The sequence below is a fragment of the Lycium ferocissimum genome, chromosome 7 (genome assembly GCF_029784015.1).
Source record: "Lycium ferocissimum isolate CSIRO_LF1 chromosome 7, AGI_CSIRO_Lferr_CH_V1, whole genome shotgun sequence".
NCBI classification, from domain to species: Eukaryota; Viridiplantae; Streptophyta; class Magnoliopsida; order Solanales; family Solanaceae; genus Lycium; species Lycium ferocissimum.
Window position 1 is genome coordinate 9,096,023 of NC_081348.1, and position 16,647 is coordinate 9,112,669.

The 16,647-nt window shown below is 35.5% G+C and overlaps 2 protein-coding genes across 3 annotated transcripts; one reads left to right on the plus strand and one right to left on the minus strand.

Annotated features, from left to right (window-relative positions):
• The first annotated feature begins 2,507 nt into the window (after positions 1-2,507).
• Positions 2,508-8,863, plus strand: LOC132063276 (uncharacterized). Of its 2 annotated transcripts, XM_059455749.1 has the most exons (9): positions 2,508-2,932; positions 3,019-3,075; positions 5,242-5,412; positions 5,903-6,085; positions 6,953-7,083; positions 7,593-7,761; positions 7,885-8,014; positions 8,398-8,689; positions 8,777-8,863. In XM_059455749.1, exons 1-8 carry the CDS (start codon positions 2,711-2,713, stop codon positions 8,676-8,678), a joined length of 1,344 nt encoding a protein of 447 aa, XP_059311732.1. In that variant the 5' UTR covers positions 2,508-2,710; the 3' UTR covers positions 8,679-8,689; positions 8,777-8,863. The 2 variants fall into 2 exon arrangements, with proteins under 2 accessions (XP_059311732.1, XP_059311731.1); XM_059455748.1 differs by having other exon boundaries at positions 2,511-2,932; positions 8,398-8,863.
• A 1,489-nt stretch (positions 8,864-10,352) lies between these two features.
• Positions 10,353-16,383, minus strand: LOC132063277 (meiosis-specific protein ASY3). Its single transcript, XM_059455750.1, has 10 exons — positions 16,246-16,383; positions 14,066-15,778; positions 13,833-13,971; positions 12,640-12,774; positions 12,441-12,501; positions 12,150-12,299; positions 12,021-12,079; positions 11,595-11,729; positions 11,179-11,270; positions 10,353-10,694 (listed from the first exon to the last, which is right to left on the minus strand). The coding sequence occupies exons 1-10, from the start codon at positions 16,276-16,278 to the stop codon at positions 10,623-10,625; spliced, it is 2,589 nt and encodes an 862-aa protein (XP_059311733.1). The 5' UTR covers positions 16,279-16,383; the 3' UTR covers positions 10,353-10,622.
• Positions 16,384-16,647: the final 264 nt, after the last annotated feature.

A 16,647-nucleotide genomic window follows, 5' to 3' on the forward strand; every position in this document is an offset into this window, starting at 1 on the left:
TTATTTACATTTACTCTTAGTAGTAATTGTTCCTGAAGAGTACAAACAGCTCGATCAATTACGGGAAGATGACACATAAATAGAGTAAATATTCAAGAAAAAAAAAATTATATCTTAAGATGTTAATTAGGGTAAAATATTCAAAATTCCCTCCTAAATAATGATTTCTTAAGAGACGTGCGGAAAAAAAGAAAAAGACAAATAGTTTGAAACGGAGGGAATATTTCCAATATTATCTACTTTCCTTAAAAGAAAATTTTAGAGAAATCGTATGTGAAACATTTTATATGATATTTTTGGAGAGTACTTGATATTTTAGATTTTTTTTTTTTTTAGGGGAATGGTGAAGGGAAAGGAAATGAGGGATGGGGTTAGAAGGGGAAACTGAACCTACCAACAAGTTCATGTGGCCAATCAACTAGGTTATTATGGTTCCTCAAAGAGTAATTAATCTGCTCTCAAAAATTTTAAACAATTTTTATATTTTAAGATTTCAATTATATTCTCCCATTCAATTTGAATGACATTGTTTTTTACTGCATACAAAATTTAAAAAAGAAACGATTTTTTTTTTTTTTGAAAATTTTGATTTTACATATGCCATAATATTTATGTGGCTATAATATTTTTGAAACTTAGCAACTTTCTACCTGTCATATTATTAACGTTTTTTAAATTTTTATTGTTAACTTTTGAAAGTAAAATGGAAACCTCAAATTAAAATGTTTCAAAATATATATAGCAAAAAAAAAAAAAAAAAAGGTGTAAATCTTTTCTTTTAAATGGACTACTAAAAATATAGGATAATTGTTTTTTAAAGAAGAAAGATAGAGTAGAGTATACTCTCCCCGTTTATTTTACAGTTAAGGGTTAAAAACACATCTCAAGTATCACTTTTTTTTTAGTTTTTTACCTGAACTATCAGGTGTGATAGTTTTTTACCTAAACTATCACCAACTAATTAGCAAAACACACCTCAACTATCTGTTGTTCACGTTTTCTACCTGATAGTTGAGGTAGGAAAATGTGAACAACTTATAGTTGAGGTGTGTTTTGCTAATTAGTTGGTGATAGTTTAGGTAAAAATCTATTACACCTGATAGTTCAGGTAGGAAACTAAAAAAAATGATACTTGAGATGTGTTTTTAACCATTATCTTTTTATTTTAACTATCATTTTACTTCTTTTCACGCCCATTAAGACAAATAATAAATGTCTAATAGTTTACTAAGTTGTTCCTATTAATTACTCTCTCCATTCATTTTTACTTGTGTACTTTTAACTTTTCACGCCCCTTAAGAATTAATAAATGAAGTATGTATTTCACTATAATACCCATGTATTTCACTATAATACCCATATTAATTGGTTTATAGCCTCATTGAACTTGGAGAACGATTTGGAAATGAGTAGCTAATGTTAAGGATAAAACAAAAAAAAAAGTTTATCTTTCCTTGATATGCTAAATTAGACAAGTAAAAGTAAAAAATTATTTTTAGTATAAGGTAGTAAAAGTGAACGGAAGGAGTAATGCTTTGCTAGAATTTGGCAGTAGTAGAAAGAACTACTTACCACACTATTAAGAACAATCAAGTTATAATTAATATTAAGGGTATAGTAGGAAACAATTACTAACTTTAATTTTGAATTTCTAAAGTGACAAAATCACATTTAAAATGGGGCAAAGTGAGTATTAATTTTGATACAAGGGTTAATAGTACTTTTGGTCCCTCAATTATTGCTAAACTATTACTAAACACATTTAACCTTCAATTGCTTGAAATGTACATATATTTTTTTTTTTTTATCTCTTTACTCTTGAATATTCACAAATTTTAGAATTATTAATGGTTCTACCTTTTAATTATTTATGTGTTATGTTAAAATTATATTATTTCGCCATATTTGAAGATAATATATATCTAAAAATATTTGAATATAATATATTTCGTACATATAGGGATTAAAGGCACACATTTTAATTAATTGAAAGGTAATATACATCTAAAAATATTTTGAATATAATATGTTTCCTACATAAAGGAAATATTTTGAATATAATATGTTTCCTACGTAAAGGGATTAATAGCTTTGTTTTTGAAACTTCTAAAAACGAACTTATTTTAAAAAGATTTTTTTCAAAAGACTTTTCAAAAAGTATTTTTAGCTAAAAAGTTTTGTGTTTGGCCAATTAATTTAAAAAAGTACTTTTTAAAGAATTAGTGTTTGACCAAGCTTTTAAAAAGTGCTTTTATGCGTATTTTTCTCGAAAGTACTTTTCAAAAAAGTGCTTTTGGGTAAAAACTATTTTTTTTAGCTTCTGAAAAACTGCTTCTGCTACTCCCCAAAAGTACTTATTTTCTTCCAAAAATTTGACCAAACACCTCACTTTTTTTAAAATAAGCACTTATTGAAAAAATAAAGCTTGGCCAATCAGGCTATAAAGGCTAATTAATTGCAGTTTACTTTTAGTGGAGAATTTACAGAAGTAGTATTTGCCCAAGTACAAATATCAAATACTATCATGTAAAGGCTTAAGGGAAAATACAAAATTTTGGTTATTAGTCCCAAGAATTTGGAGTTGGAGCATGGAATCGTGTAGATTAGAGTAGCAGGTCTCCTGCCTGAATTCCCAATTTCATAGTATAAGGATTTAGAGGTCTTCTGTTGTAGTAACAAGGGAAATAGGGTTTATAAATTTGGTGTCAGAATGATGATGGGCAAAATGGAGGATGATGTTATTTCGAAGGAGAGTCTGATGGAATATTTGAGGAAACAAGTGCCTGATTGGGATGATGAAGTTAAGTGCATTGCCAGGTTCAAAGCATTCAGTGGTCAAAGGACTGATTGGGAACCCCTTTATGTTTTCTGGAGGGATTTGATTCTCAAAGTTGCTCGACACTTTCATATTTTCATTATTTGTCCTTCTCAGGTTTCTCCTCATTTCTTTTTTCCTTGTATTATTTCATCATTTTTTGATATGACAATTGACCCTTTTTTGTGTGTTATCAATGGAAGGTGAAGATTTGGTTCAACCGAGGAGGTTTGGTTCCTTTGTGCCTTGACCAAGTACTGGTATGTCCCAAATTGTTATCTACCTATGCTAGTGAATTTCTAATTGTTTTGATGGGTTTGGAAATGTATAGCATGAGAAAATATTTTTCTATGTTATTTTGTGATTTTTGGCTGCGGATGGGAAGGACAATAAAGGTAGTAGTGGGAGTTGGGAATCCTAGCAGTTGATATCCTCAAGCAAGGCTAATAAGTGAAAAATTAGGAAACTAAGAGAGGAGCTAGATTGGGTGGGTGATTCATAATCGGAGATAAAATCGCTTGCTTGATTGCCCTCTTTAGCTACTTACTAGGGAACAAGCTCATCACCTCACCCCGTGAACTCAAAGGTGCCTGGCGCTCTTTGCAGAAGATGCCGTAGAATCCCCAAGACTTGTTGGCTGTGAGGCGCTTAAGCATGAATGGATAGAGTTATCTAGTACGTATTGATGGGAGTATGCAGTAATACGATGAAGCTGTTGAGGTGCGTGCAACCTGGTCCAGGCACCACTATTAAAAAATAGAGGCTAAAAGGCATATATTAGGATTTCGGTGAATGGTCACAGTTGAGGATGGAAGGAATTTGGGGAAAATATTTGGTGATGATAGAGAAAGTTAGCTTCAGCGGTTGTGCTAGATGAGGAAGGCTTTGGTATAGAGCAATAAGTGATGGCAAATTTATTTTCGCGACCTCTGTCAAAAGGCAAAAGGAGATGGTAAGTTGGTAACATTACGAGAAGGCTTCTGGTCAAACTATGGGAAGCTCAACTGCCTGATAGAAAGGATGTTGATTCCCAATTGGAAGTTGTGATTCCTCTAATGGTGGTTATCCATCCAATCTAAGCATGGATAGGTGAATGAGATCTTAAAATATCCTTGAAGATTGTCACCATCAGCTTTGATTTATTACGGGCCTGATCCTGTCTTTAAGTCAATCCATAACCCTTCATGTCTTTCATTTCAAAAAATTACATTTCCCACAATATAAGATGTCTTAATGAGGACTTTGACCAGTCTCATTTTTTGGTTATGGATTGACTTAAAGATATGCACATGTGGAAGGAGTTAGCAACAAAAGATTATTCATTTTGCAGAATAGTGTTCAAGAACCTAGGGAGATTATTCTTCGTTTAGTGACTCTGATGAAGATGAGTAAATCTGCGGCTATATCAAGACTAAATGGGACAATGACACTGAAACTGAAATGGAACAATGTTGCTTGTGGCACTGATTTTACTTGTTAAATATGACAAAACTTATACTATGTAAATATGGAAAAATTCCCGTAACCCTGCAATTAGGTAATCAGGAGATTTTGTCCGAATTTAATTATTTCCTTCATTTTCTTTCCTTATTTATATTTCTTGTTAAGGTTATTTAAGCCCTAATGGCTTAAGGGAATAATCAAGCAACCTATTCCTAAATTCTATGCTTCTGTTATTATTTCACATTACTGATGCTTGACCACTTAGAACTACTGATAAGCACATGGACTAAATGTAAAAATCCCTGATTCAGAGTGGAATCAATTAAAGTATTTTGGACAACATTTACAGATGTCACAGTACCAGATAAATGAAGGTCACACTCATTATATTAATCAATCAATCAGCTCTGCATTAATCTCAAACTTAGGCAAACTCACTAAAATGCAAATTTGAAAGAGCTGATAAGAAGGTCAACATAGGAAGAGAAAGAAAGAACAGAAAAGAAGCTATCACTATACAACGGAAAGAACAAGAAATGAGGCTTGTCTCGGATTGTTGCATGAAGTTGATGGAGGGATGAAATTCGCGATAAATTAGATGGATAGAATGAATTGTTCTAAAAGGTTTGTTTGCTGTAAGGATAGAGGGAATCTTTCATTAGTCTATCTGGTCTCTTTTTTTTCTTTCTTATCTTATTATTTACTCTGTTGCACGTAGGTTTTACTCTGCCTTTGCTCTTTCTGATACAATCTCTTTAGCAGGAAAAAAATATATCAAAATTCTATTTATTGAACATTGTCGTTAATCATCAAAAGAGATTGTGAGCATATGATCTTAAAATCCATCAAGTTGAACAGTGTTACCAATTCTAAACGTAAAGTTTAAAGATTTACACTGAATTGAAATTCTTTCCTGCCCCATGCATTTGTATGTCACACAATGCATCATCCAGCAGCATGACGATACTGTTCTTTACATGCAGCTTGAAATGTATACTGCTGGTGAAATATTTCGGAATGTGGCAGTCACTGATCCAGCTAGTGGGTGGGTTTCTCAAATCTTGCAGAGAGTAGTAAATTTGGGAGCTCTACTGAGACCATCTACTCAAGAAACGCTTGCCGAAGACGATTACATAATTCCTGTGTTACTGAAGGTAATTGTTTCTTGTTAAATAAATTGTTTCTTGTTAAATAAATCATTGATATTATTCATCTTTATGTACCAGATTTGGAGGGGATGTCTTAAAATTATCAAGATAAAACTGATCCTTCTAGAAAGCCCGAGTAAAACTAGAACTGTTAATTAGAAAATAATTAGGCTAGTGGAAACATGAATGGCCTTATCTCAAGCATTGTTTATGTCAGGCAGTCTATGACTATTTCCTTTACTACATGATGTTAATGTCGCCTTTGTTCTTGCTTTCTTTTGTGCTTTCATTGGTTTCTGTTTGTTTTTTCGCCCTCCTTTTCCATGGTTTTTCGCCCTCCTTTTCCATGGTTTTCCTTAATTTGTCTCTTGGCTCTATTTCCTGTACTTCCTTTTGAGATAGCCCTAGTAATCATATCGTTTCATTTTACTTCTCTTAAATGGTTCATTGGATTTTCTAATCTTTCAACCCCCCACCCCAAAAAAAACTAAACTAGGAAAAGGCTCTTCAAGTGGTCCAAGCATTATCTGAAAGCCACTGGACAGCTTCGTGTGTAATTACATGGAGTAAGTTCCAGGAAATTTCTGGGGGATTGAAGGAAGCTCATGCAGTTTTGAATCACTTGTCTGAAATCGGGAAAGCAAAATACCTTGTCACAAACAAGAAGGACTTAATGGAGGTAACGTTAGTTGGGAATACTGTTTTTAATTTACAATTCATGTATCAATACTATGTTTGGTTCCACGAAGGGAGCTGAAAGGGTGAATGAAAGAGAAACTCGTCACTTTCTGTTGAAGGACTCGTCATCATTTATGGCTAGTTATTTGGTACAATTGGAAGGGAAATAAAACAGATGTGCTTTTCCCTCCATTTTCATAGTTGTATGCTACTCCTCACTCTTAACTTCCCCTCTCCTTTTATTTTCATGTATAGCAGCGGAATAACCCTTGCCTCTTCTCATTTACTTTTCCTCCTTTCACCTTCCTCATTTAAAAAATTATTACTGTGAAAGCTATATGAAGAACGGGAATGGGGATGTAAATTTTGAAATTTGTTTTCTTTTATTTTTGTGATGAGAACAAACAACAGTCTTTTGACTTTTTACCAAAAACATCCCTATCGTTTGGGTTAAAATTTAACTTCATTCCTTTAGTATAATACCACTTAACAGAAAAAATCCTCAATGTATTAATATATTAAAACTTTCTAGTCCAAAACTTAACAAGTATAGTGCAATGGACGAGTTTGTTGCATTGAAGCAATAGATCACTAAACTATTTTAATTGACTTGTGTACCTGTAGCAATCAAGAAAATTGTAATATGAATGTCCTACAATCTTAATTGATTCGCATTACATAATAATTGGTTACTGTTGTTTCTCCTTTATGATTGGGACCTAAAACTCTGGTCATCCAAGAGGTGTCTTGACTACTTCTTAGTACTGCTATATTTAGCTCTGCTTTTGTTTGTTAAATCATTGGAGGCTTGGTTCACCAATCCTTGAACACTGCTAGTAATGTGGATGGATGTAGCTTTTCCATACAGGGAGTGAAAGTCTCTCTTTCAGCAAGGGCACTTTCTGGCACAACAAGTCTAGATTTTGATGTGCTGCATTTGATTTGGACAGTAGAAAAACTTGAGCATCAGCTTAATGTGATAGATCTTCGCTGGCAAAGGTAAGGACTATCATCCTCCATTATTAAATGGTACTCCCTCCATCCCAATATATGTGGCACCATTTGACTTGGCACGAAGATTAAGAAAGAAAAGAAGACTATAAATTTGTGGTCCAAAACAAGCCTTAGATATATGTGTAGTTGTAAATCATCTCATAAAGTTAAATCATTTCTAAATATAGAAAGGTGACATTCTTTTTGGGACAGACTAAAAAGGAAAGTGTACCACATAAATTGGGACAGAGGGAGTAATACAATGGAGAAGAGATTCCACCAATAAATGCTTCTGTCATGTAAATCCCTAAAAATAATTGCTTCATCCGAAAAAAGGAAAATACGAAAATGAGTGTTTTGCCTGCCACCAGAATAGGGCTAGAAACGCCCAATTTTTTTGACATAGTGTTGTTGCGAAGTTCCGACTAATTATAATAGCTCTATTTGGGTCTCATATAAGTAGTACTGTTCCTCAAAGTTAACCAAAATAACTAGGATACTTGTTCTATGCACAGGTCTAGAGCATCTGCTTTAGCTTCCCTAAAACTTGGGAACAAACAGGTGGCTCTAAAGTATACAAGGGAGATGAAGCTGGCTTCTTTGAGTAGAGAAAAATGTGCAGCGCTTTTAAACCGAGTGGAGGAAGTCCTTGCAGTTATTGCTGATGCAGAAGCCTCAAAGGAGGTTGAATGATATTATATTATGTGAAACTGTGCTTGCTCTATTCCAAAATTGACAAGTTACCGTTGACCTTATTAACCCTTGAACTGATTTGACAACTCTAAACTTAACCCTGATTAATGGCAGGTTGCTGAAGCCATTCGAATTGGCACACAGGCTATTAAGGAAAATGGGATCAATTATGATGAAGTTGAGCTGTGTCTACAGGAGCTGAACGAGTGTATTGAATCGCAGAAGCAGATTGATGAAATTCTAGGTAGTTTTACACTCCAAAATCTGTCACATTCTTACCAGATATTAAAATTCAAGAGAACATATATAGTTTAACTAAATTGGTAAGCATGGTAGTGAATATTCTTATATAATTCACTGGAAAGCATGGATAGAACCTGTTTTTTTGGAAACATGCCCGGCTTTAAAACCGACGGACAATGATGAACTTTATCAGGTTAATATATAATCTCAACTTGGTATCAGGACATCACTTAATAAGGCCTTTGAGCATGAAGATATAGCTTCATGAAGTGATAAACTGAACAATATGAACATATCCTCTCAATCTGATTAATTCCTATGAGTAATGAGTTTAGCTGGGATTGTTTCTTTACTAAAACCACTAGTTGTCTGGCTCCTCCTCAGGATCAAATGCAGCAGATGCAGAAATTGAGGATGAAGATATTGAAGATGAGTTGAAGAAGCTAGAGCTGGATTTTGTTAAGGTACCGACTCAAACATCCATCAGCCAAACTGGGGTGGATGCTGTAGTAGCTGGAGCTCAGGAAACTACCGATGCGCTGAGTGAATCTCTTTCGAACCTTCATCTCACACATCATGCAAGGAAGGACCCGGAGGTAGAACATGCTGTGGAGTCTGTGGGTGCCGTGTCAAAAGATGTCAATCGTGAAGCTGCTCTGGCATAGTCACAATTGCAGTTAGGATCTTGTTTTCTACATGTTTTGTACTGTGATGCCTGGTAGTCCATGCCATAATTGATTGTGCGTGCATCTTTGGTCTACAGGGATCAGGGCATAATTGATGCGTGAAGCACTGTCGTTATGACACTATGAGTTGACATGTCAATGATATTCTTGTATATTATCAGAAAGTAGTACTCCATCCGATTCAATTTTTGTGTCTTTATTTTAATCTGTATCCAAAAGAATGTTATCTTTCTATGTTCAGTAACTTCCTAATTTCAACGTTTCCATTTTACTCTTATTAACACTCCCATATAAGCATGCTAAAAAGTTAAATACCATAAGATTCAAAGGACATTTTTGGTATGTTATGCACACTTTTACTTTAATATTACAAGATTGAAAGATACTTTTTATATTGGCATAAAACATACCCTCAAATTTTGCCTCAGCTGACAAGTATGTCCTTCGACTTTAGTTGTGCTCAAGTAGGCACCTCAGCTTGTCTCCAATTTGTCAGTTGAACCAACTTACAAAATGATCATCTAGACATCCCAACTTGTATAAAGTACACCTCGAAAAGTTATGTGCCATGTCAGCATTTGTGTTTACGTATTCAAATTTATACTGAGTTAAGGTCTCTTTGTCTTGTCGCAGTTGAAGAAGGCATCTTGTATCACTAATGGTCAGTATTTTGTTTATGTATTATGCCTTTTATATTTTTAAACTTTGCGCCCGAACGCATAAAATGGAGCATAATGGAGGAAGTAGCACATAAGATGGAAGAGGCGTCAGATTGACGCGTCAAATGAGTCGATGCTAGGGAATGGCGAATCTGTTGGCCACATCTCCACTGATGTCATGAAACTGTCATTTTGTGCAGCTAGTTGAGTCTAATTCTCCCAAAATGAAACACTTCCTTTGGTAGTAAAAATTCATCACGTGCTGTGCTAGTTAAGATTTCTTTTGCAACAATGAATTTTGTTATATGAGGAGACGGTTATTTCCATGCACACGTTATTTTCACACTCATCTCCTTCATCTGGAATTACTCCTCCTTTTTTTTTTTTTTTTTTTCCATGTCTTACTATAGCACTGTCAAAATCAATAGAAAATCTTATTAAGGGAGTTAAACAACTTTCGACATAATACTATTTTTAACTTAGAACTACTTTGATTTTTCCCCCAATTTTGACCTTGTATACAGTTGGTCACAAACATTTGAATGCCGTATTAATCACCCTTCCATTAATTGTTCTTAATAATATCAAGTATAGATAACCATGGATGCGATGCATTTTTACCGAAGTATCAAACACATGACTAATCAATACGTAGTCTACTGCAATCTCCTACAAAGTTGCGCATTTGCGTCATTCTAGTTTTCCGAAAGAATTATTTCAAGCAACCTTTTGATTCAATTAATGGGAGAAGCTATTTTGACGATTAAAGAATCTTATCTTCAAATATTTGAAGTCTCAATATTTCTATTCTAAACACATAAGCTACTCTCTTATACGTAAGTTAACCTTTTCTCTCTATACATACCTCAATATTTTGAATAATTCAAGGATCATGAACCAAAGTCATTAGCTAGTGAGAGTTTTAACTATGATAATGACCATCTGTCCTAGTCATTAGCTAAAACTGAGAAGCCTCTTATCTGACACCTGGAACCAACATAATCTGAGTGATCTCTAATTTTGTCACAACATGCTACACAGAAGGATTCGAGGAATTAAGTTTCTGCAAAAATATTGATAAGAGCATCTACCGTAGTGCTAGCTAGTGATCTAAAGTTAAAATAGACGCCCTAACAAGGAAAAGACAAACAATCCACTCCTTGGAAAATAATGTAACAGCCACTCTTTACCACGCTTTAGAGATACATGCCAAGAACGTTCTTCTGAAGATCCATGAGACCTCGAGATCATTTGACCGATACCATCAACCAAGAACACCCTCTTTTAAGCATTCAGCAACCACAAATTTCAGCTGACGCATCTTCTCCCTTGCCGCCTACATAAACAAAATAAACTTGCAGTTAGAGCATACATGACACTCAGTCTAGATCCTCCGGAATTGAAAGTCAGTGAAGTTCTCCGGGCTCCAGCTACTTTAACGTGGCAAGAATAATTTGTGAAGTTACTATTATAGTTGTTACAGTGCAGCTATTTAATGTGATAAAAAAAATAGTTGACTTTCAATGGTATAATTAGTGAAAGGCAGGGATTATATGTGAAATTAACTGCTTTATAGCAAACATGGCAATTGACATGAAACAACGCATTTAATATACAACAATTTGACTCATTCTCCGTTGTTATCAAGCAGTGGCAAATTGAAATCGTGTACATGATAAATAATTGAAGATAAGATGTATAATGAAGATAGTCTGATGAGCACCATTTACACCACATTCTAGTCGGTTAGGCTTGGGGCTTTTGTGTGGGTGGGTGGGTGGGCAAAGCTACTCTCCAAATTGTGAGTGAACAATACTTACATGGTGGACCGAAGAAACCCTTTTTTCAGCATTGTCAAGCTGAGTCTCGATTGCTTCTTCCACTTCCAAAAGTAGCTTCTTATTTGATGCTTCTACAGTATGAAAATCAAACATCGGAATTTAGCTTGTACTCAAATTTAAGAGGTACAGGTCCAATATATAATTGTAGCTCCCCATCAATGTTTAGTGACAAAAATTGTATGTGCAGTAAAAGCATATGCAGCAAATGTCATGGGAAATGTAACATATTGCTTAAATAGCCCAAAAAAAAAAGTGCTATATTTTCAACTACTGGCCTTCCTGTAGGGTAGACACTTTAAATTTCAATAAAGGAAATATTTTTCAAGATATAGACATTTACTGGCTCCAAATAAATAATTATACTTTAGCAAAGTTCATAGAAGATCATGTCATACTTCTCTTTTCCACAATTGCTTTCACTTCGACTTCGTGTGCTTCTAGAGATTCAAGTGTGCTCTTGCAATCCTGGAGATGCCGATTGACCTCTTCTTTAAATGTTTCATATATGGCATTCAGATGTTGTTGTTTCTCTGCAACGTAATTCAGAGTACTTAAACAAGAAAAGAACCATATAGCCCTTGAAAAGAGGAAATCAGAGAAAACTCGGGAAAGAAACATAGAAGAGCCAAATTTCCATGTGCATTTGCATCTGTGGAAGACGGAATTAATTACACAAGCTCATCATGTTAAGGAACAAAATTCCGTATAACTAAAACCGCTACTTCGCGCACTCAAATTTGAACAAAATGCTACCATGTTCTAGAAGAACAACAGAAGCAGTAGATATCAAGCAAATTGTCAACATTTTGTTAAAACGTTACCTTGAAGCACTTCTTCTACATGCTTTCTCTTTGATTTATTCAGACTGGTTATCCTCCCCCTGGAACAGAGAAAAGCCATACTTAAAGAGAGACTCTTTCAAACTGTTACTTCCATTTTATGCTACTTACATGTCTGCTTGAATCTGAAATTCAGCATTCTGCAACTGCATATGTATTTTCTCAGCAACTGACTTCAGGATCTCAGCCGATCTTTGATTACACACAGACTTCAGTTTACTTCTAACTTTCTCTAACGAGAAAGCAAATAAGGTGATGGCACTGCAAAATGATATTGAAGCTCAATGAAATTTTGAAAAAGAAAACTCCATACTTTAGTATTTTTAGATCATTTACTCGGGAAAGAGAACGCTGTGCTGAAGAAAGCTTTTAATTCGTGTACATAGAAAATGCAAGAAGTACCTAGTTAGCGGATCCTCTTCATTCTGTTCTAAACGCCTCTCAAGTTTCCTACAATTAATTCCTGTTGAATTCATGTGGAGCAGAGAGAGTAAGAAAGTCTTTAGGGAATGATCAACTGAAAAGGAAAAAGTAAATTTAAGGAATAACACGAAGATCCATCAGACAAGCAAGGGGAACTTGAACTGATGGACATATAAACCTTTAGAAGACGCTGCAGCAGGACTAACTCCAGAAAGATTAGCACAACCTTTGTTGAAGAGCCTTTTGTTTGGTCGAGGAGCCTGTTGTTCCCTGGATTTACCCATTTCAGGAGACGATGGTGGCTGTGTATCAGCTGCATAGACATCATAAAGTAATGAGAATAACTGATTTTGCTTCGGGGGGTTTGGGGGGGGGGGGGTGGCACGGTGCTCGATCAAAAGATCAGGTGCTTCTAAGAAAATTCATTCTATGTTAAGATGGTCAGTAGAACAACCTAATTGCCAATAAAAGGTCGGCTAGAAGTCCCACACAATGCTCCTTCAGTCACCCAGAAGATCAATCAAATATAATTCATTTCAAATAAAGATCAATATTAAGCTATATCATTTTTTTCGGATAACAGGCACCAAGTACTAAATTCTGTACTCTTTGGTATATAATCTACAGAATTTCAGGTGGCAAAAGTAACACTCCCTGGATTTGAAAAGTTCCCTCAAGATTACAAACTCCATTATGACTGTACCTTCTTCCTTTCTCCTAATGCAGTTGATGCATTAGAGAAATCTATATGCATCTCTTCAATTTCACCAATTGATAATCGTTCTAAACTAGAGCAGATCAACAGAAATGACAAAGGGGCTCAGTGTATTACTACTCAAGCAAAACACTGACATTATCTTACCTCTCAAACTACGCATCACTCATGTTAAGACATAAATCGAACGAAACACATAAGAAGTTGAAGGAAGAGGGAAGTACAACAAAAGTCAAAATAGGTGATCATCAGTCACACTGATAAACACCAAATGTCAGTCAGGGTGAATGGTGTAAAGTATGCAAGGCAACTCTATCTTGTCAAGAGCAGTAAGTTACGCGAACTACAAAGTTTGGAAGAGAAATTTTGTCATTAATAATGCACATAAAATAATCACATCACTCCTCCGCAACCAGCCAAAATGTTTACTTGAAACTCCTGCCTCCGCGCACCTTGGCCATCAAACTTGACACATTTCTATGTACACACAAAAACTATATAAATTTAGGCAGACAGCACCCTTAGAGCAGGAAAATCAGATGGCAAGTAGTAGATCAGCAGCAAAGGTACTTATTTACATTTGAAAGAAACTAAGGGAACTGAAAGGATCACGATGAATAAATATCTGAACATGAATCATAGAATATCATTTCAACCTTGAATATTTGAACTGTCTTCAGAGCCGTCGGGATCACTTTCCATGGATAATGGTTTAGAAAACCTAATCTGTGTATCTTCTTCCATGATAGGTCTTGATTCCAGAAAAGGAGAACTTTCCAAATTCCCTGCATCATCCTTTACATTTCATTAAGGAAAAGCAAGAATTCATTACTAAAATACTATGACAATTAGCCACTAGATTACAACTTTTTCATAATAAGAAGGATACTGATGATTCATCGGGTGTATTGGACTTATATTCTCGTTTAAGTCCATCAAAGCTCTTGACCTTACAAATGCCCTCAGTTTTTGATGTTATATTTTCATTACCATCACCATGTAGTTGCCCCAGATTGCTTCTTGGTGCAAATCCTGGAAAAGATTTTCTGGCAGGTGCTTTCATTGCAAAAGTTAGGCTTTCTTTGTCAGACTCCGAGTCCAATGCTTTCCTGTTGGATTTTTCTGCTGAGTTTCCTTTCTGATCTATATGTCCTTGCAGATTTCTCAGCTGCTCAGTAATTGATGTTCTATTTTCATGACCATCACCATGTAGTTCCCCCAGATTGCTTCTTGGTGCAAGCCCTGGAAAAGATTTTCTGCCTAGTTTTTTCGTTGCAAAAGCTAGGCTTTGTTTGTCAGACTCCGAGTCCAATGCTCTCCTCTTGGATTTTTCTGCTGAGTTTCCTTTCTGATCTATATGTTCTTGCAGATTTCTCAGCTGCTCAGTCATTTCCACAACAGGCGATTCAAGGTTATCAGCATTTAGCTGGACCATCTCGTTGTTTTTCTCCGGAAACAAAGTAGTACCATTACCAGCTGCAACACCAGGATATACAAATTTCTCAGGAACTGGTACCCTTTTACTATTATTCCTTGTGTCTTCATCTTTCCTTTCTTTGTTCTGCTCGCAAATCGTAGATGCTTCTATGTGGTGACTCTTCCTCTTGCCTCTCCTTTCATATACCATCAAAGGACTGTCAGTGCCACCATCACCTAAGTTCCTACACCACCGATCTTTAGGAAGGAAGACATTTTTCTCTACGAGGTCCTCTTTACATGCCGGTGGTCTCTTTCTACTTTGTGATTTCAACTTAGCAGGAGGTCTTTTTCTAGCTAAAGAACGAGTAATCGGTCTCCTAATAGCGTACTCATGACTTTGAGTATCAGTTTCTATAGTATCTGAATTTTGCCTAGGTTCACCAACATGATATCCACTGTCTTTCTTCTCTGGTTGCGAGGTTCTTGCATCCTGCTTGGGAACTAGAGAATCTGGACGTTGCGTGTTTTGGGAAGCAACAGTTCCTAAGATCTCCCGAAGCTTCAATCTTAAAGTTGCATTGCCTGCACTTTCTGCTTTGGTATTTTTCACTTTGACTTCTTTTTCAGGCATGTCTTCCAGCGCAGTTTTGGATGCAAATTTCCCCCCTCTCTCTGTAGCAGCATCCCCCCTTACCTTCTTGGATTTGTCAAACTGTAAAGTCCGCGTCTGGTTTACGAAAGACTTTGCTGGTCCTTCCTCCACTCTGTTTGATCTGTTGGACATCTCAGATACGCCCTTTGAGAATGAAGGTTTCTCTGCTGGAGTAACTGCCTCCAAAGTTGGTTCATGGTGGAGGGTTTTAGTGGATATCCAAGGAGATGTCTGCTGCTCTGTGGGCTCTCTTTGATTTCTGACAGCAGATGCATTCGCTTTTTCCTTCTTGTTTCTGTCATTTGTAAAATTCCCTTTGCTTGAAGTTTTCCCAGACATGGTTGTCCCATCTTCAACAGATGTCCCTTTGCTAGAAGTTTTAACTGCTGCCGTGTGCGCCTGATCTTCAACTTGCTTTAGTTTTTGGCTGCATTTAGCAACTGAATCTATCACAATTCCAATAGACATCTTTCTAGATTGACTGGACTGGTGGTAATTGCTGCCAAAACTCCAAGCGTCACTTGCAAAGTCCTGACAAGAACAAAATAAAAGTGCTTCAACATCTAGCTTTCTAAGGACCCATTTGCCATGAGAATTATTCACTTTTTCCCGGAAAACCTTTTCACTTTATTTGAAAATCAGCGTTTGGCTATGAAAATTACAAATACAACTTGAAGTTGTATTTAGAACTTGGAATTTGAGTACATTCAAATAACCAAATATTCTTTGCAAAAACTATAACCAAACATAACTCCAACTTCAAAAATTCCAAATAAAGTGAAAAATATTTGGTTTCTATGGCCAAATGAAATTATGAAAATTGAACTCTTAAATATTTAACACTGACAAATTACAAATTTAAACTCATCAGCAAAGCCAACAGACAACAGGGACAGAGCAATATGCTTCCATCGAGATGCCATTATAGCATTCAAATGAAATCTACAAACTGGTTCAAGTAAATAACCCATATTCGAATTACACAGCTGGCCACTTACATCTCGTAATTTTGGCTTCCTGTTGACGTCCATATTAGCAAATTCACCTGATCCAAAAGTGATCGGGTTGCTTGAGTACTGAAATTCGAAAACATCAAGAGTAATTAGTCAAGTTTAAGCAACAAATTGCACCGTCATGTTTTTACATTTATTCACAAACACACATATATACACATATAACGGAAGCTTAGCCTAGGTCTCTCTCTTACACACACAAAAACCTGTAAAGCAGAGAATAACTGAGAAATTCAACTTGTAATACTTTAGTAATCGGTATCTCTAGCAGATAACACATAAACTTTCAAATTATCAAAACCTATGCCGAATTCCAAATTGCTAGAGAAAAATTTTCAGTACAACTAACTCATCTTTCATAAACGAAAAGCTAAAGCTCTATTAGAG